At 47.2% G+C, this 27,945-nt stretch overlaps 1 protein-coding gene across 1 annotated transcript in view; it reads right to left on the minus strand.

The window, feature by feature from the left end:
- The window catches only part of ABCB27 (transporter associated with antigen processing protein 2), an 83,880-nt gene that overhangs the window by 41,456 nt on the left and 14,479 nt on the right, over positions 1–27,945 (minus strand). Inside the window, exons 6-7 of the mRNA XM_086797457.1 lie at positions 25,989–26,088; positions 25,704–25,875 (exon numbers count right to left, since the gene is read on the minus strand). Coding sequence (XP_086653583.1) covers positions 25,704–25,875; positions 25,989–26,088 — 272 coding nt within the window. The remainder of the gene's footprint in view (positions 1–25,703; positions 25,876–25,988; positions 26,089–27,945) is intronic.

Below are 27,945 nucleotides of genomic sequence, written 5' to 3' on the forward strand. Positions count from 1 at the left end.
GGCCCAGGAGCAGTTTTACGAAGCAGGAGGAGGTTACATTGCAGGTTTGGGCTTCCACTGGAGGAACCCATGGTCATCCAGAGGCACTTTGTTCGTGAACAGATCGTTGCTGATGACATCTTGCTGGAGTTCTGTTCGACGGAGGACAGTACGGTGGACCTCTTCACGAAGTCGCTCTCTCAGGATTTGCTCAGGCGGCACCCCAGCTCCCAGTGGTTGGTCACACAGCCAGGAGCTGAGAGGGGGTGTTAGAAGTCATCTCCTGTCTAGTTTTATACACCAGGGCCTTTGTTGTGGGTGTGCCCGCCCTTATGAGGTGTTTTCCCATTTTTCCCCACTCTCCGCATTTTTCCCCTATTTTTCCCATTTTTTCTGAGGCTTGGGAGGGCTGCCAGAGGGTGCCAAGAGCAGTACAGTGCTGGCCGACTGGGTGTTTATCAGTCGTGGGCACTCTTGCTGCTGGCCAACTGGTTTTCATCAGTCGTGGGCACCAATTTGCTGGCCGACTGCATTTATGCAGTCGTGGGACCTCTTTACTCAGTCGTGGGCACTCCTGATGCTGGCCGACTGCCCTCTAGGGAGGTATATATAGGTCCTCAGCCCCCATACCTCATTTGTATCATATCGGGATCTTCTTGTGTATATCAGAGCAGAGTTACACGCCTACATCTCTCTCTCTCTCGTGCTGTTTTTCTACCTGCGTTTTTTGCTCGTGTTCCCAGATCTAGTCATCATCTCCGCTGCGTATTCTGACATGGTATCAGAGCCCTAGATTCTAGATAGGTCTTGGGATTTGTGTGAGCAAGAGGGGGACTGTTTTGTGGCTGATTGGTGGACTGTTTTGCGCTGATCGGGAAGAGGAGAAGCAAGAGGAAGGCGGGCTGATTTGCTGGACAGCCACTTGCAAGTTTTAGTTCTTCTTTATTCCCACCCACCCACCCTTTTCAGAGTACATCCCCGCTATGGCAGATCTGTTTGAGATGGCCGAGAGACATGTGAAGATCCCGACACTCCCCACGTTCCCGGTGGACCATCAGTTGGACGGGAGCAAATACGGCATATGGAAGGTGATGATGGAATCCGTTTTGGAGTCTTACGACCTGCCGATTTTGTCATTGTTGGTGTTCCACGGCCGGAAGTAGAGGAAGGGGAGTTACCGTCAACCCGAAAGGACCGGGAGGCCCAGACACAGATGTGGGATCGTGTCAACGCCAGGGTCCGTTCGTTTATTTTCCTCAACTGCACACCACAGGTAATCAATCATGTAAAGCATATGATGCTGGCCAGAGGTATATGGCAGCATTTGGCCCTCACTTTACAATAGGGTATCGCCCATGAAGAGGATTTCCTTGGAAGTACAGATGCGGGTTATGAGCCCTGCAAAGTCGCCGACGATGCGGGAGCATATTAACAAGCTGCAGGCTCTTCAGCAAGAAGTTCTTCAGGCTGGGAAGGAGATATCATCAGAGGACATGGCCATCACGTTGCTGTCACATTTGCCCTCTTCGTACTCAGCATTTTACTCGTCGTTGATTACCAGTGGGGGCAGGCTCAGCACCATCACGTGGGAGGAGCTTGTGCCCATGGTCCTGGACCAGGAGGAACGATTCACGAGGAGGCAGTGTCCCAAGCGGAAGACCGAGAAGGGTGAAGACTCCTCAGCAGCAATCATGAAGACTCCGGCTTTTGTGCACCTGGAGGTGATGGACACCGATGCTTCATTTTCTTCAGGCAGGGAGGAGATTGGAGGACTCTCCGCAACGGATACCAGGGAGTGGATTCTCGATAGTGGTGCTTCCAGGCACATGACTCCTTCCCGTTCCGGTTTACAGGATCTCTGCAAGCTTTCTGGTCATATTCTTACTGGGGATACGTCCACTATCCCAGTTCACAGTGAGGGCAAGATGGAGATAGTTCCCAATGGCAAAGGGGGGAAGCATTCCTCCCAGGTGTTGTATGTTCCGACACTTGGTTTTCATCTGTTGTCAGTGCATCAGGTTTGCAAGACTAGCGTACGGGTGGAGTTTGATGAGCATTTTGTTGCTCTCCGGGACAAAGCAACAGGCCAAGTGGTTTGGGAAGGTGGAGTGGAGAATGGAGTTTACAGGCTTTCAGCACTCTCTCTCCCAGGTCCTCAAGATTGTGATGAGTGGCAGTCTGGTAATGGCTACTCAAGTGTGGATACGCTGCAGGTGCGGGCTTTCCGAGACCAGATGGTGGATAGCTTGCCAGTAGATGGCAGCAGTTGGCAGGAACTTTCCAGTACTGATGTTGGTAGTTCTTGTGTTCGTGAGTCAGAGGAAGCTGAACAGGTCACTTATGCTCTGATGTCTCGTAGTGTTCGGGACATAGAACTTCCAGTAGTTGAGGATGTTCTTTCCACGGGGACCTTTCGGAAAGCCAGGCAGGTGGCAGGTGCTTACTTGCAGAAGGAGGTGGTTTCTCCAGGTTTTGTGGTTCCGGATTCAGAGGGGGTGGTTGACAGGTTTCATCAGCTTTCCAGGACTTGTTTGTGCACCGTAACAGGTGTTGATCCTTGTGAGCAGTGTGATGTCTCTATGACTCAGAAGCTGTATGGTTCATTGATCTGGTTGATGGACACCAGATTGGACGGGAGCTTCCTCATGAGGCGGTTGAGCTCATGGTTGCAGATGTCTCTTTTGGAGGCAGGATTGCGTTTCCTGTGGTTTCTGCGACATGCGAAGGATCAGAGACTCTTTTACACAGGAGGGGGATTGTTGGATGGAGTCCGACTCCACGGTTGGAGTGACTCGGTTTGGGGAGGAAATCCGGACACGAGGAGATCTACTTATGGCCCAGGAGCAGTTTTACAGAGCAGGAGGAGGTTACATTGCAGGTTTGGGCTTCCACTGGAGGAACTACATCCGCAATGACCATACATACTCCTCCCTGCCCACCCAAGGGGCCAAACCCTGCAGACCAAAAGGTGTCCCATCTACCAGGCATCACCGAACCATATCTCCGGATCCTGCTCTCACCCAAATGGTGCTCCTGCATCATCAAAATATCAATACTGCCCCCAACCAGGCATCTCTGAAGCTCCTGCCTCAAGCAACCACGATAACGTATATAATGTGCACCGCCAAGGCCCTGTACATTCCATGAGATGATCCTCATGGATGACCTGCTGAGGTGGATGTTGTCTCAGCCATACGGCGGGTCTTCGCAAGCGGCTTGGATGGAGAATAGTCCCCATCCAAGCAGCTACGAATCTACCCACCCGGTGTGCTGCAAGAATCTCGGATCAGGCGCCAGTGGCTGTGTCCCATGGCGACTACCTCCTGCTCAGACAAAGCACCCTCGTGTATGCATACATATCCAGGGTCCCGTGCTAAGTCTACCACTATGCGAATGACCAAATGTCGAATCCCTCAGGCATCCACACTCCCGGGATCGATGAAAAAATGAGCCAACTCCCATAGTCGGCCTATCACATCTATCACCTCCAGATCGCTCACATGGTGAGAAAACTCAACTGCCTGAGTCTTCAAAGTGCTAAGAGCGAGCTCCAGAGTCCACTCCCGGTCGCATGGGCCACAGAGAGGGAATGAGAAGGCCACCGCTGAATCAAGTGCCTCCTCCCCGCGGGCCGGAGGTATCACTCCATGCACTCTGATGGGTGCTGGCTCATGGGGGCCCTCTGCTCCAAAAAGCCGTGTGAAGGAGTAATCAAAAGCCTCCGAGCGCTGTCTAGTGTCGAGACGACTCAGTCGACTGCGGATAGAGGATATCCGTGAAGCCCGAATCGGCATGGTAAGTCTCCTCTGCAGTGCTCGAGCAAGGTCGGTGCTCAGAGCCCTCCGGACTGCAGGTGAACGCCAGGGGACTGCCAGGGCCTCCCGTAGCTAAGGCGAGCGGGGGGGGAGGAGGGGGGCGAGAAGGGGGTGGGGGAGGAGCCGCTGCCGAAACCGGAGCGGGGACGGGAGGAGGCGAAGGTGGAAGCGAGGCGGAAGGGGGGGACGGGGGAGGGGGGGTGGGGGCGAAGGAGGGGGTGCTGGCATCTCCTGGTCCTCAGTCGGCGCTGGGGTCTCCTCCTGGAGGGGAGCAAAGCTGTTCCTCACGGGAACCCAGTGATGCTGAGACTGTGGCTGCTGCTGCATCGATCTCTGGGCGTGTTGCTGGGGCTGTCTCCCTCGACGGCGCCCCTGTCCAGGCTGCCACTCCGAGGTCTCTGTGGGCTGAGCAGGTGTCCCAGAGGCTGCCTGCCGAGCCGCATCTGTGGACGGGCCCTCAGGGGCCTGCTGCTGCGGTATAGGTCGGGGTCTCCTGCGAGGGCAGGCCTTGGCCAGGTGGTCGACCTGTCTGCAAATAAAGCACTGGTTCGGGAGCCTCGAGAACTCCACTCTCTGATCAATCCATCCCCCCCTATCCGAGGTAGCTGAATGACCTTCGGAAGGGAAGAGATGTCAGGAACCAAAACTCTGACCAAAGGTAGCCCAACTGCTCCAGCCACCACTGAAGCTGCACTGGGGCCAGTCTCGAGCACCGAGCCCACCAGTGCTCCTAGCCTCAAAAGGAGCGGAAGGTACTTGCGGCGGAGTCCAGGGAAGCAAACTGTAACATGAAAAAGGCGCTCTCCCTGCTCGGCTGCTGCTGGGTCAAAGCCATGCTGCCAAGGTCTAAAGAATGCCCGAGCGCCCCTGATGTCAAGGGGACTCATGGCTAGGACCTGAGCCACGCTCTGGGCAGTCTCGAACTCGATCTGGTAGTGTCCACGGCCCACTAGCTGAACGTCCAGGATCTTGCCCACATCTGCAAGAAGGCGGGCCTGGAGAAGATCCCGGATCTCCCCTCTGCTGGGGCGAGTGCCGACTATACGGCAGATGGTGGAATGTGCCTGGAGGCGTTCCACCTCTGCAGCGAGGCTCGCTTCCTCTTCTGGCGAAAGAGAAAGTCTGATGGGGGTATCCTCAGGGCGAGTGCCGACTATACGGCAGATGGTGGAATGTGCCTGGAGGCGTTCCACCTCTGCGGCGAGGCTCGCTTCCTCTTCTGGCGAAAGAGAAAGCCTGATGGGGGTATCCTCAAGGGCGGTCGAGGGGGCTGCGGAAGAGTCCCTCTGAGGTGGGGCGGGAGGAGCCTCCATCAGAGTCTGAAGCTGTGGCGAAGGCGGAGCGAATGCGGAGAGACCTGCAAGAAACTAGCTGCACACAAAGGGCGGAGGGGGAAGGCGGAAGGTTAAACAAAAAGGAAAGAACCCCCTGGGGGCGGAAAAACCAGAAAAAAAGAAAGGGGAGGGCGTGGGGGGGAGAGGGGAGAGGGGGGCGCGAGGGTGGGTGAGGGGAAAGGCGTGCAGGCAGCGCAAGCAGGGGGGGGGGGGGGGGGGGGGGGGGGGGGGGGAGTGCGGGAGCTTCAGCGAGCGCGATTAGTACTGCCATCTTGTCCTCATCATATGGAGAACACAGGTTTTAACAAGGTTCTTTTTATATAACCGCATTTGGAAAAGGGGACAGGTTTAAAAGCCTTAAAATTAAAAGAAACCTTTTTTGGGGGAAATTCGTGGCGGGGGGCCTAGGCTTCTATTGAAAGAAGTCGGCTGCAGCTCCATGTAAGAGTGCTTGGTGTTCGTGCTTTTGGTTGGCAGGCAGGGCTGTACGATGAGGCTTGGCTCTCACGCTTTTGGGTAACTGGCAGGCTGCAGTAAAATAGGGGCTGAACAGCACGTGGATTTGCTCTCTCTTGCTAGAGCCGGCTGCAGCTACATGGCACAGGGGCTTTTCTCTTGGGAAGGCGGGCGGCTGGCCACAGAAAACAGAGGGCTCAGCAAAGAGCACTGGGTCCAGCTGGACAGCAGTGGGTAAGTCTGCAGGGAGGACTGGTCGGGCAGAGGCAGCCAGGGGGATGCACTTTCTCTCTCCCTCCCTCACTTGCTATGAGTCGCACAGCAGCACTGGTGCTTTTTTTCTTTGGATGTGCTAGCGGGCTGGCCTGCCGGAAACGCAGGACTGCTCTATATCTCTCTCTCTTTCGTGGAAGTGACTGCAGGCCGTTTCAGGAGGGGAGGTGCTGGGCTGAACACGAGGCACAGGACTGTTTATCTCCCTCTTTCTCTCCCATAGAAGGCGGCCAGGACTGCAGGATATTCCAAGAAAGAGGCGCATGGCTGAGCAGGTCTCTCTCTGTCTTTCTCTCTCTCTTGGAAGGGAAGGAGCGGGCTGAAGGAGGCGCACAGCCAAGAGTGTTTTGAGACTGGTTATGGGATGTTTTGGTTGGCTGCAAGTATAGGTCACTTGGATGTGTTTCTTGGCATGGGAGTGATGCAAGCTCGCATGGTTGCATGCTCATGGAGCAGATTGTTTTCTTCCTGTTGGAAAGGAACAGAGGGACCTATAGTTGTGGGCATATTTATGTTGCCAGATGTTTCATGAGGGAACAGGTAACTGGATGTGTGCCGTTGTTGGCACTGTTTTTAAACGGTGCTGTGAATGGTTCTGTATGGAAACAGGACAAAGGTTTCAAGGGGAAACAAACCTAAAGGTTTCATGTGGAAACAGGTCGTAGATTTCTCGAGGAAACATGTTTTTGGTTTGGCCAGGAGATAGGTCACATGCAAGCAAAGAGTACAGGAATGGATACATGTTTGGTGCAGCCTTGCTGCTGATTGGACAGGGGTTCGGAAATCCATGACTAAGATGGATAGTACCCTTGGAAGGCAGAGAGGGTTTGTATAGGTGTGTCGACTGTATGGTTTGTTGTGCTATGATGCAAGTTCTCTTTTGGGAAACAGTTTGGAGTCTTTGTTGTGAAGCAGGAGCACTAGATGTGTCAAGGTGTGATGTTGTTCATAGGGTGAGAGGCTATGGATGGTTGTGGCAGCCCTGATCATGGGAGAAAGCTTCTGTATGCAAGACTCAATGTGAAAGAGCCTTTTGATGTAAACGATAGCCAGAATTGTTTGTGGATGCCGAGTGAACAAGAAGCCATGATGAGTTCTACTGTGACAGCTGAGTTTCCAGCCTTATTGTAATCAAAGCTCTTCTAATCACTTAAAGAAATACCGCAAGGGGTGCCACTGCGTTTTGGGGCCAATCGGTGTTCGTGTACTGTTTGCAGGAGCACTCTAGCTCCCCCTTTTTGTTTTCCTTTTCTAGGTCTTCAAAGGTGTTGAAGTGTTTTGTGTGCGAGTGTTTGTTTCGCACCGCCCTTTGGTTTCATTTGAAGGCTGAAGGCCAGTTTACAAGGTTCCGTTGCTAGGACATCGTCGACTTTCTCAAGGAGGCGAGCCCATGGTTGCTATGGTCGGGACAATCACCAACTTTCCCAAGGGGGCGAGCTCGTGGTCGTCTCATGAGAGTGGCATCAAAAGCTTCAACATGTGGAAAGTGAAAAGGAAGTGCAAGAACAGTGCAGGATTGAAGCTCAAGAGAAAAGACACCAAGGACAAGAAGTAGTCAGCGAGGAACAAGAAGCAGTTGAAGTGTTACGGTGTAAAAGATGGGTTGAAGGCTATGGCTTTCGACACTTTGTCACCGGTGGTATCTTCACAGAGGCTTCATGGGTTCGGAGGGCAGCTTCTTTCTATGTTTAGCAGTGGTGATCTACTATGCTTCATCAGGGACTTGTACTTACCACTAGGGTGGAGTACAAGCAAGTTTTGGGTGCCTAAGGATGTATTAGATTAGGCTCGGACAGAAGTGGAGAAACTTGATAAGGTTCTTATTCCCAAGCAGATACTGGCACATAAGGAAAGAAATGTATAAGGTAAAGTTTTCCATCGCTATCTTGTGAAGTTCAAGAACTATTCACCGATGGATGCGAAGTGGATGGAGGAGGGTGACTTAGCAAATTCACCTCAGGTATTGCAACTTTATCTTGATGCCTTCTAGTTAGAGCCGACTCTTACTATGGCTCATTCAGGTTCAGCAGAGCTCGGGTCTAGAGCATTGCCTGATGCTCAAGAGGGGGGTAGCACTTCCGCTCCCTTGTTTTACAGACAGGCTCAATTGTCATCTAGGAGTCGCTTGGTGACATCTTTGTATTCACCCGCAGGTACTAATAGCTGACAGTACATCTGCTTATGGGACTTCTATGATATTGTGTACTAGTCACATGAGATGGTACAGTTGGGTATGGTTCACAGTCGGCCGCACCATGAACTATAACTGCAACTATGGATAACTCTGTCTACTCCTATGGGTAACAGAAATGGTTTTTGCCTTTGGAACTAAGATATGACTGAGAAAGATTGGGACATTGATCTTTGTCATATGGTTCTCGCTGTCCTTGACCACCACAGGATTGGTCATTTGGATATTGAGATGGATGCTATTTGTGGAGCTGGTCTCCTATGGAATGACATGGATTGGTTGAGCTCAAAGTCTACGGCAACCTGAGCTAACTCTTCGAGACGTTATGGAGGACATAAGTCTTGCGAGCAGTCCTAGAGTTGGTTTGGTTCATAGATGTATGGATCGAACTCTACTTGTGCATGTATTCATACACTCTCTAAGGTATTATTGTATTTTGGTGCCATTGGATCCTGGTACCCTTGGGAATACTCCGGACTGTGTCGTGTGAGGCATGTATGTTGGTATGATACATCAAGTACTTTATTATGTTCATGGATGCACCACTGGGTGTGGCTACTGCGGGATGGGCATGTGCAGAGTGGGTAAAGCATCAAGAGGGACATATGTGGAAGGTACTTAGTGGATGTGTTGTTTGGATGCATTGAGTGCTTTCATATGCTCATGATGTACCATCAGTCATGGGTCCTGCGGAATGCCCATGGGCGTAAGGCTTGTGAGCAGCCCTTAGACTATTATTTTAGAGTAGGTAGAGCATCTTGAGGAGCATATTGCTTGCGAATGCATGTGTGTCATATGCAGAATGATGCATGGTTTTGTTTTTGGCTAACACAGGTTACATGTTTCCACTTGGTTTTAGACTTTTGCTACAGGTTCTAAAGGAACAAGCAAGAGTTGTTTGTCACTTTGTGGCAGTGTGGCCGTATTGTGCAAGATGATTGTTTCATCACCCAGATGCACTTGAGGGCCATTGCTTTTGTCATATGGGGCATCCTTTGCTCATTGGATGCCTTACTTTGCCATTGAGTGCAATCGAGGACGCTTGCTATTTTTCAAGAGGGGGTTATGTTACGAACCTGTGTTTTTCTCTTGATAGTATGCAGGTGTGCACGGGGACATGGTGGACAGTGTGAATGGCATCAGTTTGGGAGTTAAAAAGGACTCAAGGTTTTAAGAAAGTTCTTTTTATATACAAGGTTCTTTTTATATAACCCCATGTGGAAAACGGGACAAAGGTTTAAAAGCCTTAATTAAAAGAACCCTTTTTTTGGGGATATTCGTGGCCCTTACGCTATTATTGGGGCCTAGGCTTCTTTTGGAAGAAGTGGACTGCAGCTCCATGTAAGAGTGCTTGGTGTTCGTGCTTTTGGTTGGCGGGCAGGGCTGTACGATGAGGCTTGGGCTCTCACACTGCTGGGCAACTGGCAGGCTGCAGTAAAATAGGGACTGAACAGCACGTGGATTTGCTCCCTCTTGCTAGAGCCGGCTGTGCAGCTACACGGCACAGGGGCTTTTCTCTTGGGAAGGCAGGCGGCTGGCTGCAGGAATCAGAGGGCTGAGCAAAGAGCGCTGGGTCCAGCTAGACAGCAGTGGTTAGGTCTGCAGGGAGGACTGGTCGGACAGAGGCAGCCAGGGGGATGCACTTTCTCTCTCCCTCCCTCGCTTGCTATGAGTCGCACAGCAGCACTGGTGCTTTTTTTCTTTGGATGAGTTAGCGGGCTGGCCTGCTAGAAACGCAGGACTGTTCTATATCTCTCTCTCTTCCGTGGAAGTGACTGCAGGCCGTTCCAGGAACGGAGGTGCTGGGCTGAACACAACAGGCACAGGACTATTTATCTCCCTCTTTCTCTCCCATAGAAGGCATCCAGGACTACAGGCTATTGCAGGAAAGAGGCGTATGGCTGAGCAGGTCTCTCTGTCTTTATCTCTCTCTTGGAAGGGAAGGACCGGTCTGAAGGAGGCGCACGAGTGATGCAAGCTCACATGGTTGCATGCTCATGGAGCAGATTAATTTCTTCCTGCTGGAAAGGAACAGAGGGACCTACAGTTGTGGGCATATTTATGTTTCTAGATGTTTCATGAGAGAACAGGTAACTCGATGTATGCCGTTGTTGGTCATAGGTTTCTCGAGGAAACATGTTTTTGGTTTGGCTAGGAGATAGGTCACATGCACGCAGAGGGTACAGGAATGGACACATGTTTGGTGCAGCCTTGCTGCTGATTGGACAGGGGTTCGGGAATCCATGACTGAGATGGATAGTACTCTTGAAAGGCAGAGAGGGTTGGTACAGGTGTGTCGACTGTATGGTTTGTTGTGCTGTGCTGCCGGTTCTCTTTTGGGAAAGAGTTTGGAATCTTTGTTGTGAAGCAGGAGCACTAGATGTGTCAGGGTGTGATGCTATTCATAGGGTGAGAGGCTATGGATAGTTGTGGCAGCCCTAATCATGGGAGAAAGCTTCTATATGCAGAACTCAATGTGAAAGAGTCCTTTTATGTAAACGATAGCCAGAATTGTTTGTGGATGCCAAGTGAACAAGAAGCCATGATGAGTTCTACTGTGACGGCTGAGTTTCCAACCTTATAGTAATCAAAGCTCTTATAATCAATTAAAGAAATACCGCAAGGCGCGCCACTACGTTTTGGGGCCAATCAATGTTCGTGTACTGTTTGCAGGAGCACTCTAGCTCCCCCTGCTTGTTTTCCTTTTCTAGGTCTTCAAAGGTGTTGAAGTGTTTTGTGTGCGAGTGTTTGTTTCACCCCGCCCTTTGGTTTCATTTGAAGGCTAAAGGCCGGTTTACAGTCACAGTGCTTGCATTTCCATTTTTATGTGCCTGAACCCCCGTATCTACCAACGGGGGTTACATGGGTCCACACAGTATCCCTAGCCCTCGGCATTTTGCCAAAAGAGGGGAGAGATTTGGGGCAAGCTGATGCAAAAAGCCCAAATTTCAGAATCTGAAATTTACAAAGAAATTGCACAAAATCATAAAAAATTGGAAGAAACCAACCTGAATAGCAGGCCACACAAGTCCCACGGCTAAACCAGGGCACAACTCTTGAGGAAAACCCAAGCGTGAGGGTACAGATGAAGACGGCACAACAAAGAAAAAGATATTATAGTTCGTAGGTACAATTTTAATGTATGTCACGTTTTTTATTCATTTAAAAAAAAATGAGAGCTTTGAAACTCATTTCAAACACGTTTCATATGTTTGGAAACGCGTTTCATGGCAACTATGCTCTTGTCACTTCAGCAAATTACATTTTGTATTGTGCTGGTTGTCCATTAAATCTTAGTGTATTGAAGTGTATTGATTAGCATTGTGGTCAACCAAACATTCCACACCAATCGATGGAATTACATGTTAAGCTTCTGAGCCTTTTGAGCCACACTCACTGGCCTCTAAGCCATGATCATTGGCCTCTGAACCATGCTTAGTTTGCAATGGGGAACATGTCTTGTTTCTTTGTTAGTGTTGGAGTACAGGGGACTATTGAAGGCTATCCAAACATTACCTCTATCACCCCAAAGGGAGCTTTGTTGGGTCTTTTGGAGTCTCGTAGTGTGTCCATTGGTGTGAACACCGCCTTAGGGCGTGAACATCCCTTATTAAGGTCAAGGTCAAAAGATGAGGATTGATGCCTATAAAAGCAATGTACATGGTGGAAGTATTATTATAATGCCACACTAGCTTGCTAGTTTTACATGTTAAGCCTCTGAGCCTTTTGAGAGCCACTCACTGGCCTCTAAGCCATGCTCATTGGCCTCTGAACCATGCTTAGTTTGCAGTGGGGAACATGTCTTGTTTCTTTGTTAGTGTTGGAGTACAGGGGACTATTGAAGGCTATCCAAACATTACCTCTATCACTCCAAAGGGAGCTTTGTTGGGTCTTTTGGAGTCTAGTAGTGTGTCCATTGGTGTGAACACCGCCTTAGGGTGTGAACATCCCTTATTAAGGTCAAGGTCAAAAGATGAGGATTGATGCCTATAAAAGCAATGTACATGGTGGAAGTATTATTATAATGCCACACGCTAGCTTGCTAGTTTTACCCTTCATAGTAAACAGCATGAGACTTTTTTTTTGTCTTGTACTAGTTTGTTGGTCCCATGGGTCATATTCGGCCCCCAGTGGACGATAATACACCTATCACCTGCCCGGACACATGACACTCCTATGCACGCTCCCTCTATCATATCCCTCATCAGCCACCCCTACCCCCACCATCAGATACCCATCCCACCACCTCCACCTTCTTCACAAAGGGCATGGTCCTCAAGGCCATTCGTAGACTACACAATGGGTGAGCCCAGAATCATGAGGGACTCACTACCGAGTACATCTCACATGCTGATGATAACCTGGCGCCCCTATTAGCCTACATGTTCAATAGAGCCCTTTGTGAAGGATTTCCACGCTCTTGGTCCACCAACGCTATCACCCCCATCCTCAAAGCCGGAGATCCACTTGATCCTAATAATTACAGGACGATCATGATTGGCCACACAATGGCCAAACCCTATGGATCAGTGCTAGAGGCAGAGCTCAGTTCATTTGCAGAGAGCCAGAGATGCAGAGCCTCAGGACAGGTTGGCTTTCAGAGGAGCTACTCTACCCTTGACCACATCTTCACGCTCCATGCCATCATTGAGGGTAGAGGACGACATCAGAGGATTTATTGCTGCTTTGTGGATTTCCGCAAAGCTTTTGATATTGTACCACGAGCCCGTCTCCTACACCGTCTACAGGAGATAGGAGTCCCGTCTGACATGGTTTGGAGCATCATCGCCTCTATGAGTCCATCACCGGACGAGTGAGAGCCCCAGGAGGTGCATCACAGGAGATTTCCAGCACTATTGGGGTGAAACAAGGCTACCCTCTATCACCCACTCTTTTCGGCCTCTACATTGATGAGATCTCGAGCTTCACTGACGGATTAGGCGGGGCTGGTCCCACACTGGCAGGCATATTGATCCCCATGCTACTTCAAGCAAATGACATCGTCCTCCTCTCAGACTCAACCGAGGGGCTTTAGAGACAATTGGATGCCTTACAAAACTTTTGCACTCAGTGGGATCTCTCTGTTAACCTTGGTAAAACCAAGGTAACGGTCTTCAATACCTCTCGCCCCTTCACATCCAAATTGAGCTTCACATATAGAGGGGATCTTGTGGAGATTGTCTCATCCTATGTCTACCTTGGTGTCACTTTCAGTGGCCCACGCTTCACCATGCTTCCCGCAGCACATGCCTGAGTGACACAGGGTTATGCAGCCTTGAGCTTACTTGAGCGGCAGTGCTTCCAAGCACATTTCCAAGAGCCCAGGACGAAAGGGCTCGCTTTTTGACGCCCTCATCACACCAGCCTTGATGTATGAGCACCCTTCTGGGGGCCAGATTTATCCGATGAGGATTGGCAGCGAGTTGAGAGGCCCCTGTTCTCCTGTATGATCAGGAGCAAACCATCAATCGCAGATTATCAAGGCAGAGTTTGTTGTAGCCCCAGACAGTCACATACCTCGATCGCACACTCACATGGATCCCCACAGGTACCCGAGGCTTGCCCTGGAGTCCCCAAGACAACTAGCGCTTGAGGGCCACTCTGGAGTATGGTATGCACTAGTTTCCACTTGGTTCTCAGTATATGGGCTCCGCATGGACCGCCTACCCCCCCTTCAGTACAGTTTGGACTCCCCTTTTCTCCGGCTCTCTCATGAGGATACCAACCGGGTTATCCGGTTAGATCTTCTCAGCCTCTACACCCATTGCACGTGGATCAAACCTTTAGAGCTCCCCACGAAGATGCAATTCTACAGAGATCACTTCCTCGCACTCACTGAGGATGGATTCATCCAGCAGCCAGGCTACTTGAGTGTTCACATGTCCCATGCCATGCGGATTGCGATTGGCCAGATACAGGCTTCATCCCACCGCCTCTCAGAGTGGAGACAGGTAGAGCTGAGCGCATCTTCAAAGCTGGGAAGCTCATACAGAGACCCAGAGAGGAGAGGATCTGCCGATTATGCCACACAGAGGTTGAGACGGAGGAGAATTACATATGACGTTGCCCAGCATACTATGATATCCGGAGGAGGTTTCACTGTCTATTTCATGAGGGATTTGGTCCACTCTCCAGGATCATTGACTTCCAAGACTAGCGTTGCCTAGGCCTCGTCTTGCTTGAGCTCCATAGACACATGGACACCTTCTTGAGAGAGCTTCGGCCCCAGCCACCCCGCCCCCTCCCTCACCAGCCAACCATCACCAATTTCTTCCAGACCCAGGAGGTGGAGGACACCGATATAGTGGATCTTGTGGACTCTCCATGAGCTGCTCCAGACCTACCTCCCAAGAGGAGTTACCTCAGACTAAGCCTCTGCACTCCAGCGTGCCCGATGCCCCCGGCCCCCCCGTCGGCCACGATCACCTCATCAGCTCTAGATCCAGGACATGCTTCACCCACATCGAGCTACCTTTCCACGTGACATAGCTGAGAGAGACCTCTCGGCCATACTGATTAGCCCCATGCTTGATACTTTGGAGAGTGGTATACCATCTACTCGGACCTGATGCTACTCTCATGTTTCTATGTTCTTAGTATTTCCACGATGAGTTTCCATGGACATTTTTGTATCACCCAAGTGAGATAGCTATTTTTATGTTTTTTTTCTGTTTTATTTTCCATTCCATGATGAGATATGCCATGGACATTATTGTATCACTTTGGTCTCATAGGCCCATTGGGTCTTTAGTAGACACTTAATATATCTTTCTTTGTTTCTTTCTTTCTCTCTCTCTCTCTCTCAGTTTTCCATGGCTCAGGATATCCACGGTACCATTGTATTACTTTTGGTCTCATAGGCCCTTGGGGTCTTCCGTAGACGTTAATATAACTCTCTCTCTCTCTCTCTCTCTCTCTCTCTCTCTCTCTCTCTCCACAGACATTGTATCAGATCCACCAATTGTTGTAACCTTTTTGGTCTCATAGGTCATTTTGGCCTTCTGAAGACGTTAATATATCATTTCATTTTCATTTCTCTCTCATGGTGGCACTTCAGAGAGCCCCGGACACCGACACCCATTGCAGACCCACAGACATGGCACACATATGCAGAGGACCTATACCACGCCCCACAGCAGCCACCTATACCTCAGCCACCATAGGAGCCTCGACCTACCACAGCTAGCTTCTTTACCCACTTGATGGTAAAGGAAGCTATCCGCCGCCTACAGCATGGACGGGCCGCCGACCATATGGGCCTACAGGGTGAGCATCTCATATATGCAGCAGATTCTTTGGCTCCTTTTCTTGCACACCTGTTTAATAGGGCACTAGCAGAGGGTTTGCCTGCGGAGTGGACGATGCACACCATTGTGCCGATCCACAAAACAAGGGATATGCTCGATCCGAGCAACTACAGGACGGTTATGGTTGGCCACGTGTTGGCCAATTTCTATGGTGTAGTGTTGGAGCAAGAGCTTCGCTTATATGCTGAGCGAGCAGGTTTACGCTCATCAAGGCAGGCAGGCAGGCTTCAGTTGAGCTTTCTCTACCATTGACCATGTATTCACTTTGAGATGTATGATTGATCAGACCAGAGTGAGGAAGAGAAAGCTCTATTGCTGCTTTGTGGATTTCCACAAGGCATTTGACACAGTACCCCGAGACTATTGCTAGCACCATTGGTGTGAAGCAAGGATGCCCACTTTCCCCCACGCTATTTGGGTTATACATTGATGAGGTGGCTGACTTCATTACACGGGGAGGCGGAGATGGAGTTGATCTAGCACGTACCTCAGTACATATTATGCTTTATGCTGATGATATTGTATTAGTGTCTGAGTCTCCAGGAGGTCTACAACAGCATCTACATGCACTCGATGATTTCTGCACACAGAGGGGTCTTACAGTGAACCTTGGGAAAACCAAGGTTATGGTCTTTCATACATCGAGACAGGGCAGGAGTCAGCTCACATTCACTCTCACAGGACGCCACGTGGAGGTGGTGACATCATACGTGTACCTAGGGGTTACCTTCTCTGCAGCAGCCACGCGCCTCACCATGGGTTCAGCAGCCATAGCTAGATTGACACGGGGATATGTAGCATTGGCTATGCTAGAGAGACTGCCACCAGGCGCATTTTCAGGAGCCCCGGACGAAGGGGTGGCTATTTGACACATTAGTCACACCGGCACTGATGTGTGGAGCAGCGGTATGGGCACCAGGTCTTGCTACCCATTGGTGGACACAGATAGAGACCACAAGCCCTCATGATGGCACGCAGCAAACCGTCAGTACCTCATGACATTATCCGAGCAGAGTTTGCTGTGCCTCCTATGATGGTAGAGGCCATATTCCAGACTATATGCCTGCTAGACAAATTCAGAGAGATGCCACAGGACAGATTGTCATACAGAGCTTTTGAGGCATCTAGACAGCTGGCTGAGGCAGGAGACAGAGGATCATGGTATGCACAGGTCACACATTGGTTCTCACAGCATGGCCTAGACATGGATCATCTACCACCATTCCAGTATGACAGGGATGCACCACATATCCGTCTCTCTCGTAGTGAGAGGAACATATTATTGAGACAGGACCTATGGCAGCTCTATACACGAGAGACATGGATATCGCCTGCACAGCCTCTTCCACTGAAGATGCTATACTACAGAGATCACTTCATGAGTATCACTGATGATGGATTTATAGAGAGGCCTAGATACATGGAGGGCTTTTTACCACACGGCTCCCGAGTAGCTATTGGTCAGCTTAGAGTCTCATCACATCGATTGGAGATCGAGACTTGCAGAGCAGCACGGATCCCCCGAGAGGAGAGGGTATGCAGATTGTGCAAAGCGGAGGTGGAGAGTGAAGAGCATTATGTATGCAGATGCAGAGCATATACAGCCATCAGAGAGAGATATCCCATTTTATTCAGAGAGCCACATTCCCTACGCCAGCTCTTTGAGGCAGCAGACCAGCGCATACTAGGGAGATTCATTCTAGACATACAGCGTCACAGAGAGACATCATTACAGGCTCACACAGCTCCAGAGGGGGGACGACAGACAGATTACTACATTTTTTCAAAGATCCACCCCACTCCTAGCCCCTACACAGCAGGGAATTACTCTCCAGAGAGCAGAGACACTTAGAGCCCGCAGGAGACAGAGGACACCTGGCTTTCGGACACCACGCCTATACCAGAGAGAGATGACAGAGATCAGAGCTCAGTTTCACAGAGAGGGTGCGGAGCGACTGGCTCGCTTTAGAGAAGACCCAGGCATGTTCTTCAAGGAGCTGTGGACACCCCCTTCATTGATGTATACCATTTTATACCCCCAGTATGGTACAGGATGGAGCTAGCTAGGTTGCATATCATGATTGTATACTCCATGCATATAGCTTTGCATTCTCCTAGTAGTAGAGCTCCATCCCCTCCCCCACTCACAGTTGTATCCAGACACATGCACACTTTTTCTTTTGTTTCTTTTCTTCCGATGACCGGAAGAACACAGTTGTATTATTTTTTGTCTCATAGGCCGACTTTGGCCTCTCGTAGACGTTAATATATCTTTCTTTCTTTCTTTCTTTTCTCTCTCTCTCTCTCTCATTTTCATGGCTTGAGCTTCCATCTCATCTCTCTTCTTGCACTCTTACTCCTACACACCTATTCATGGATATCTTTCATCCTCCATAGCGCCATATGTGTGATTTTGGATGCCAATAGTGCCCACTGAACACATTACATCCAAGAAATAGGAGTTTCTTGCCAAAAACGAACACAAGCTACTCAATATTCTCTACATCAGTAACTCCAAAGACTTGTGGCTTCACTTTCTGGAAAGGAAAGCTCACTGGCCCAGCCATTGCAGGCCTTCAAAGAAATGCTCCTAAACCTAGCCAACCAGCCCACCAATGATCTGATAGTTCTATCTCAACCCACCAGAACCCTGTTTTACTTTTGGCATGTGGGTATAATGCTTTGTTGATACATTTCATGTGTCGGACGTACATAACCTCCTTTCAAGAGGAAGTGGCTAATGCAAGAACCACAGTTTGGTCAAGCAATGCATGTTGAAGTAGAGGTGGCACAAATGGGACTGAGCAGCAATCAAAACCAGCAATGTTCCGGGCAGCTAAACACAAAATAGACAGGCTAAAAAGACGCTGTTAAGGGCCTTCACACAAATCTTTGGTTGGACCAACAGATTGGGTTGTAGAAGTGACCTTATGGGATCTTTTACAGCATAAAAAAGTGGGGTTAAAAGGCCTGGAACCCTTTAAAAACTGAGCAGTTTGTGGTCGACAGCACTGAGCACTACTAACACCAAGTACCCTTACATTACGAAGAACTCACATTGAAGGTTAGAAGGGTTAATCTTATGTATAAGGGGATTCAAAGCTTGGGGGTGTAAACTCCAAACCAGTAGCTGATCACAGCCAACCTCTGAGATTCCCCCGGTCGGGGTTGAGCACAATCTTGGCAAACACTTAAGCTATTAACATAATTAAACAATTTTAAATGGCGCAACACAATAGAGTAAGAAGCTGAATTTTATTTTTGCACACTGCACTAGGGCCGGAAAGGGCCGACCCCCCTTGTAATAGATTTTATTATCAAGGAAAACTGTTACAAGCCTCACGGGCATTCACATGCCAAACTGTTCAAGTGCATCCATGATCATGAAAACAGCATTGCAAACAAATTTGTCGTAGACGATGGAATCCATAGCTTCACTTGAGAGTAGCTTCGTTCCTTGATTCCTTGAAGCTTGTCAAACGCAGCTATGCTCCACTGGCATCCATACACATACACATGTGTGTGCCAGGACCGAGACATAGGAGACCATATTGACAAAGCATTCGAATCTCAAATTGAAAATTGCTTGCAAAATGCTCTTACCAAGTATTGGACGATCAATGTCGAGCTCCACCTCCGTGCGGACGAACTACAGCTTGAATGTGACCGTTTTCCACTTCCGGCTGAAATTAGGGTTTCTGATTTTTAGGGTTTTAAGCAGGTTATATGAGTCCAAAATTGGGCATTTTGGGCTCTTTAGATGCCTATGAGTAAGGGGCACAGCTTGGTATGGTTTCCTCCAAAATTAGGGTTTCTGAAATTAGGGTTTCTGCAGAATTTGGGGGCGGTAGAATGGTTAGGAGACTCCATATTCATTTAGAAGAGAGAGATAGAGTGAAAAGGTGAGCAACTGGAGGCTTAACTGTGAAAGGAAGAATCTTCAAGCTTTCCATTGGAGTTGGGAGCAAGAGGGAATGAAAATCAGCACTCTCACCAAGCAAAAAGTTAGAGAGAATAACAAAAATAGGCTCTCTTGAAGGGGGGCGCCTATTTCTAGAGAGAGAGTGTAGAGAGAGGTAATTTTCAAAATGAGTAATAGCATGGTGGCAGGTCCTCATACTGCCACCCAGTCCATAGCCATCCCTTTTCCACACAAATTTAGTGGGAAGGGTGCCTGGACACTCGCCTAGCCGACCGGAAGGGAATTCTAGTCTATTCTTACTTATAGTTTGTCCGCCCGAGCTTTAATGAAGTGTGGACGCCCAATCTCACTTATAACTTGGGCGGACACACTTATTAAAGTGTGGACCTGCAAAACAAAGAATACATTGCTTTAACTCATAAAAAAGTAAAGTGGTGTACTTACCACCTGTCTACAGCCCACAAACGAGGTCAGAATACAGTTTCACTCGCACGGTTCACAAGAGGGCGTCCCCTACATGTGAACTACACAAACAAATCTTGCATGCAATCAAATAGTTCATGCAAAGACAGGATTTTTAACTTGCAAACATGTTATGCAAGGATGCATTGAACAGTCTCCCTATTCATTTAGCTTGTAGTCCGTGGTACCACACTCTGGATTTGGGCGCAGATACACAATCCCAACCCATATATCCAGCCTACTGGCTCTCGGTGTAGACATAAGTCCCCAACCATAAGATGCCAGTCCATCCTACAGAACTCGTCCATAGGCCTGAAGCGCAGAGAATGCCCAAATAGTGACATCCTCCCCTGCTTCTAAACAGTTGACCGCAACTGAAATGCTTCCAAATATGCTTGAAGGAGCTGTGGATACTCCTGAAAGTATGTTTCATCCATCCATTTTGCATCCATAGGAGAATAGTTCTTGAATTTCACAAGGTAGCGCCTCTGGAGTTTGCCACCTGCAAACTTTCGCTCCTTATGAAACACAATTTGCTCTGGCTGCAATACCTCTTCCAGCTCTTCCACCTCTGGTGGATCTTCCATAACCGGTTCCAAAGGTTCCGGTCCCACATATTTGCGCAAGAGGCTCACATGGAATGCATTATGAATCTTCCAATGATCCGGTAAAGCAAGTCGAAAAGCCACATCATTGATCTTCTTGATCACCTTGAAGGGTCCATAATACCTGGTAGAGAGTTTTGGGCATGCTCTCTCCTTGCCAGACCTCTTCCTGAGTCTAGCTTTCTCAAATTTTAGCAATACCAAGTCATTCTCTTTAATGTCCAATTGCCTTCTATGCTTGTCGGCAGCTTTCTTATGCTTTGCTTGAGAGCGTGCAATGGCTGTCCGAACTTGTGAAAAGGCAATATCAAGGTCCCTGACAAAGTCATCAGCAGCAAATATCTCATCTTTTGTGCGTAAGATAGGTGGCAATACCACTTTGCCATAAATGATCTCAAATGGGGCCTTGCCTGTAGAAGCATGTACCGTATTATTGTATGCAAATTCTACAAGCGGTAGATACTTTTCCCAAGAAGATTTCTGATCTGTCACATAGCATTTAAGCAAATCCAACACAGCTGAATTTGCAGCTTCACTTTGTCCATCCGTTTGAGGATGATAGGCTGAAGAAAAATTCAGCTTTGTGCCCATGTTATCAAAAAGAGCTCTCCAAAAGAGGCTTGTTGTTCGGGGATCCCTGTCTCCCACAATTGATTTGGGCATACCATGGTGTTTAAATACCTGTGACACAAAAATTTTGACCATATGTTCTGGTTTTATGGTCTTTTTGACAGGTAGAAAATGTGCTTGTTTACTAAACCTGTCCACAATTGTCCATATTGCATCATTGCCATTTGGGGTGCGGGGCAAATCCATAATAAAATCCATTGCAATGCTTTCCCATGGCTGGTCCGGAATAGGCAAAGGCTGAAGCAAACCAGGAGTCTTTTGCCTATCAAATTTTACCTTTTGGCAGGTGACACATGCACGTACATAGGCTTCTATATCTTTCCTCATACCTGGCCAAAAGAAGTATCTCTCAATCATTTGAGTAGTAGGGAGTATCCCTCTATGCCCTGCATAAGGTGGTGCATGACATTCATCCAAAACTTTTTGTCTCATGTTTGAAACCACACATAAGCAGTTATCCTTCATGATATAACCATCTTTGACCACATAAGAAGCATGTGTATGACCAGTCATTAAATCAGCCCATAAATCTGAAAAATCAGCATCCAAATGGTACATTTCTCGCATAGTAGACAAGTCTTGATGAGAAGCAACCGAAATTGCAGCCACATATGGTTTTCTGGACAATGCATCTGCTACCACATTTTTCTTGCCAGGAGTATGCAAAATCTGAAAATGAAACATTGAGAGAAAATTGGCCATTCTCATTTGTTTCTCAGAGAGTTTAGTTTGCGTAAGAAAGTACCGCAAACTTTGGTGATCAGTTTTGACAACAAATTCAGCTCCCAATAAGTAATGTTTCCATACTGTGAGAGCATGAATGACGGCCAATAATTCCTTCTGATAAACATCAAGAGTAAGTTCAGCATTTTGCAATCTCCTGCTTTCAAATGCAATGGCATGTCCTTCTTGATTTAAGACGGCTCCAATGCAATTGCCACAAGCATCACATTCTACCACAAATGGCTTTTGCAAGTCTGGAATGATTAAGACTGGCCCTGTGATAATGGCATTTTTGAGCTTATTGAAAGCATTAATCTCAACCTCTGTCCATTTAAACATAGGACGTTTCTTGGTGAGTTCATGCAATGGCGAAGCAATCATTGCAAAGTGAAAGATAAATCTCCTGTAATATGAACATAGACCAAGAAAGCTTCGGACTTCATGAATAGATTTAAGTTCTGGCCAATCTTTGATGGTTTGGATCTTTGCAGGATCCATTCGTACACCATCCTTTGATACTATGTGTCCCAAGTAGTGAATCTCTGAAAGGAAAAATTCACTCTTTTTGGCGTTGATCATAAGCTTATGCTGCCTTAGTTCTTCAAAGACCACTCTTAAGTGCTTTTTGTGATCCTCCTCATTCTTGGAGAATACAAGAATGTCATCAAAGAACACACCTGTAAAAGTTCTATGATTTCTGAAAATTCGGTCCATCATGCGATTGAAAGTAGCCGGGGCATTTGTAAGACCGAATGGCATAACCAAATACTCATAGAGACCAAAAGAAGTGCGAAATGCTGTCTTATGTACATCCTGTGGCATCACTCGCACTTGATGATAGCCGCTTTTAAGATCAATGCGACTAAAACAAGATGATCCATCCAGCTTGTCCAAGATATCATCAATCCTCGGTATGGGAAACCGATTCTTGATGGTAATCTTATTTAATGCCCTGTAATCCACACACATACGGAATGAACCGTCTTTCTTTTGTACAAGAAGAACGGGTGAACAAAATGGCGAAGAACTAGGCCGCACCAAGCCTTTCTCAAGTAGTTCACCCACTTGTTTCATAATCTCTTCTTGTTGGCAAGCACTACACGATATGCTGGCCTATTTGGAGGTGAATTCCCTGGAACTAATTCAATGCGGTGATCTTCTGGCCGTGAAGGAGGCATTACATTAGGTAAAGAGTCAGCAAAACAATCCCCGAATTCGCTTAAAAATTTCAGCCTCTCTTTAGTAAGAGTGTCCACATGTACATTACTGTGTTCCACATTATCACGTACAAAAACCAAGTACGAAGAAACACTCTTTTTCATTGCTTTATTGATTTGTATATGAGATACAACGGGGATAGTATCACCCGACACACCTGCATCTAAATGATGCTCTCTACCTTTATACATAAAAGTGATTTATGAGTCGGTTCCTTGAGAAGACTTTCATGAGCTTTAATAGATGACCTGTGGGGAGGAGAAACATGTGCGGTAGAGGCATGATGAGAGGTAGCAGACGCCTCTTCTCTTTCCTGTCGCACAATAGATTTAAGCTTTGATGTTTCAGCTGCATGTTGATTCATAAGAGGAGGCTTTTTAAACCTAAGCCCTCCTTCCTTTCGAGTAACTACATCACCTTGTCCCATGAGGTAAGAGACAGCCATATCTCTTGGTTGAACCCCCAATTCCATGGCAACATTTTCCAATGCATCATTCACAAAAGGAGAATGCTTTGACACACGAGATACATGCCTTGACTGTGAGTCTTCATGCATATCCTTGAGTTGTTTTTGCATCATACATAATTGCCTTTTGAGGTCTGCAATTTCAGCCTGCATAGCATCATGTGCATCACTCTGTATAGCCTTCTCCTTACCTCGGGATGGCTGTCCCATATATACATGAGTTGCATTTCCTTCCCTTCTAACATAAGATGGCTGTCCGGCATGTGCAATACCATCATGTGACCCAAGAAAAACATTTTCAGCAGTGTATTGTTCATGCATTTGAGTATCATCATGCACATTGTCTCCTCTTGGCTTCACATATGTACTCTTCCTTGGATTTACATCCCGTGAAGTACCTGTTTGGCTCGCCATAATGCTTAAGAATGCTAACAGCTAGTGTAAGCTAGATTAGGACCGTCTTCCACACAGAAAGGAGGAAGATCCTAGGCTCTGATACCAATGAGATTCCCCCGGTCGGGGTTGAGCACAATCTTGGCAAACACTTAAGCTATTAACATAATTAAACAATTTTAAATGGCGCAACACAATAGAGTAAGAAGCTGAATTTTATTTTTGCACACTGCACTAGGGCCGGAAAGGGCCGACCCCCCTTGTAATAGATTTTATTATCAAGGAAAACTGTTACAAGCCTCACGGGCATTCACATGCCAAACTGTTCAAGTGCATCCATGATCATGAAAACAGCATTGCAAACAAATTTGTCGTAGACGATGGAATCCATAGCTTCACTTGAGAGTAGCTTCGTTCCTTGATTCCTTGAAGCTTGTCAAACGCAGCTATGCTCCACTGGCATCCATACACATACACATGTGTGTGCCAGGACCGAGACATAGGAGACCATATTGACAAAGCATTCGAATCTCAAATTGAAAATTGCTTGCAAAATGCTCTTACCAAGTATTGGACGATCAATGTCGAGCTCCACCTCCGTGCGGACGAACTACAGCTTGAATGTGACCGTTTTCCACTTCCGGCTGAAATTAGGGTTTCTGATTTTTAGGGTTTTAAGCAGGTTATATGAGTCCAAAATTGGGCATTTTGGGCTCTTTAGATGCCTATGAGTAAGGGGCACAGCTTGGTATGGTTTCCTCCAAAATTAGGGTTTCTGAAATTAGGGTTTCTGCAGAATTTGGGGGCGGTAGAATGGTTAGGAGACTCCATATTCATTTAGAAGAGAGAGATAGAGTGAAAAGGTGAGCAACTGGAGGCTTAACTGTGAAAGGAAGAATCTTCAAGCTTTCCATTGGAGTTGGGAGCAAGAGGGAATGAAAATCAGCACTCTCACCAAGCAAAAAGTTAGAGAGAATAACAAAAATAGGCTCTCTTGAAGGGGGGCGCCTATTTCTAGAGAGAGAGTGTAGAGAGAGGTAATTTTCAAAATGAGTAATAGCATGGTGGCAGGTCCTCATACTGCCACCCAGTCCATAGCCATCCCTTTTCCACACAAATTTAGTGGGAAGGGTGCCTGGACACTCGCCTAGCCGACCGGAAGGGAATTCTAGTCTATTCTTACTTATAGTTTGTCCGCCCGAGCTTTAATGAAGTGTGGACGCCCAATCTCACTTATAACTTGGGCGGACACACTTATTAAAGTGTGGACCTGCAAAACAAAGAATACATTGCTTTAACTCATAAAAAAGTAAAGTGGTGTACTTACCACCTGTCTACAGCCCACAAACGAGGTCAGAATACAGTTTCACTCGCACGGTTCACAAGAGGGCGTCCCCTACATGTGAACTACACAAACAAATCTTGCATGCAATCAAATAGTTCATGCAAAGACAGGATTTTTAACTTGCAAACATGTTATGCAAGGATGCATTGAACAGTCTCCCTATTCATTTAGCTTGTAGTCCGTGGTACCACACTCTGGATTTGGGCGCAGATACACAATCCCAACCCATATATCCAGCCTACTGGCTCTCGGTGTAGACATAAGTCCCCAACCATAAGATGCCAGTCCATCCTACAGAACTCGTCCATAGGCCTGAAGCGCAGAGAATGCCCAAATAGTGACAACCTCTCCTATTTTGCAGACTTCAACATCAATCTGCCCACTCCTCTAGATCTTTTTTGCATGTCCAGCTATGAATGTAAGTGTGCTTGACTAGGGTGATTAAGTTCCTACATAATTCATGCACATTAAGGAGTAACCACATTCAAATTTGCAATTAAATTTCCTAAATTTTGAAATGTTTCCCATTTGATAATGTTGACAACTTGACACTATGAAGAGATTCAATAGAAAGTAATGCTCACAAGTAAGGCGCCAAGATGTATGAAACATGAAGCCGATTCCTAGAAGTGATGTTCCAAGGCTTTGCATCGCATCGGAAAGCTTCACCGTGGCAGCATTCTTGATTATTTGTGTATCTTCAGACAGACGGCTAAGCAACTCCCCGGTTCTTGTCACATCAAAAAATGCAATTTCCTGAAATTACATATTTAAAACAGATTAAGGCAGTCTAAAAACTAGTAAAATAAAGAAATTCCACCAGAAAAGCTCCATCCATCCAATACAAAGCATGAGGTATATGTGCAGACCTGATTGATGAGATGCCCAAACAAGTCTTTTCTCAATCTTGCAACGACCCGCTCGCTTGCAGCTGTGAACAAGTATGTCCGAACAGCTGTGGCTATAGCTCTTTAAAAAAGAAACATGAAATAAAATAAGATGCAACTCAACATTTTATGACATTAAAGTACCTATTTAACAAGAATTAAAGAAGTTTAACCATGCATTTCTCATCCTCCTAACTCTGAGATTGTAAGCAGCTCCAATCCAACATCTAGTACGGGAAGTTTCAACTTATATACCTAAGTTTTTGCACATCCTTAACTCGTATCTGGGCAGGTAACAGAATGAAACTCAGAGAGGGGTAGAAGCCTCAATCTGAAAATTCAAGGCGAGCCAGGTCAGCGATGACAATCGGGATAAAGATCTTGTATGACCCTGCAGATGAGGAGGAAGGGACCACTGCTAGCTTTGACTGTGAACTGGGATCACCGAAGCTATAAGTTGGAGACATTGTCCACAGGAGAGCTCAGAGGTACCATGTATGTCAGAGGTGAAGATGATTGAGAAAATGAAGCAGGGGCTAAGGCGGATAAAGCAGAGCTTGGAAACAATGGAGCAGCCAAAATACTCAGATGCGAACAAGATGGCCAAAAAAGCAGAATGACCCATATCAACAATCACCAATTGGACATGGCAAGACGCGCAAAGCAACCAACCACTTCCTACAATGGGTGGTGTAAGTGGGTAACAATCTAGCAAGTTAGTAACCATGCAGTGCAATCATGAGAAACATGATGCAGATTTGACAAGATCACACACACAAACATGCAAATTCATAAAGCAAACATGCCATTGAGTAAAAATATGCATACAAAGGAATTGAACATTATATTAACAGAAAAGAGTAATTATATTTCGTCTGCAATTATGTAACAAAAGACACATTTGATTGCTTGCCAATGCGTTGTGCCGGGGTTGTACATAAATCTGCTAAAATGGGAAATCCTAAACTGAATATTTGGGCGAGTATTGCACAAGTATATTAAGCATCCCATAGCTTATTGATAAAGAGATGCATCAAATGGTGCTCCAGCATCTTCCAAAGAAAACTTGAATCCGGTACGAGCGTAGAAATAAACTTGCAATCTTCAAACTAAAATCTCTGAAGAAGCTCTCCAATGTACTTGGACTGATGCATGATAAGACCCTCAAGTGATTCCAACTGAATAATATAATCCATATGAAAACCATACAAACCAAGCTTTTCAACCATTAATAGTGTTTACCTAAAACAGTTCAAGGCAAACAACACACAATTTTCCTTGTACGGGCATACAAGGGTTAAGTGTCCAAAAACACTTGCAATAAATTGCAAAAAGCACCGACTTTGCAAAACTCAAAGTATACTTAGCTTTTCGTTGCAAGGTTCATTATGAAGCGAAAATGAATATCTCCTCACCATATCCATAAGATATCCCGGTATAGCTTGCCCGTAAGCTTGATTGAATAATCCACAATATCCATATGGAAAGAGTGCTAAACACAGGCACATAAAGCCAACTCCATACTTCCAGGATAAATTCTATGAATCCATAGATCCTTAGACTAAGTTGTCTACTACTCATGCTCTTGACGCACGACTGCTTTCGAAAGTGAATAGGTTGGCCATGCTTAATAGCAACAATAGTAAGTGTAGTCCCCACTTGAGATCTTTTCTCTTCCTCATTGATGAAAGGCCTCCACTTCCGAGAAATCCTATGCTCTGATACCAATGTAACTTCCGGAGGGCCTAGGAGTTTTGCAAAACACTTGACCATTAATGCAATTATACACTGAAATTGGCCACAACCTTAAAACATATGCCACTTAATCCACAAAACATAAAAGAGAGATTTGCACAGCTGACACCGCATAGAGGCCGGAATGGGCCGATCCCCCCCTTGGAGTATTTTATTACCAAAGGAGAAAATATCATGTACAAGC

The sequence above is a fragment of the Cibotium barometz genome, chromosome 65 (assembly GCF_041138505.1).
Source record: "Cibotium barometz isolate CiBa-2024 chromosome 65, ASM4113850v1, whole genome shotgun sequence".
In the NCBI taxonomy this organism is placed as follows: Eukaryota; Viridiplantae; Streptophyta; class Polypodiopsida; order Cyatheales; family Cibotiaceae; genus Cibotium; species Cibotium barometz.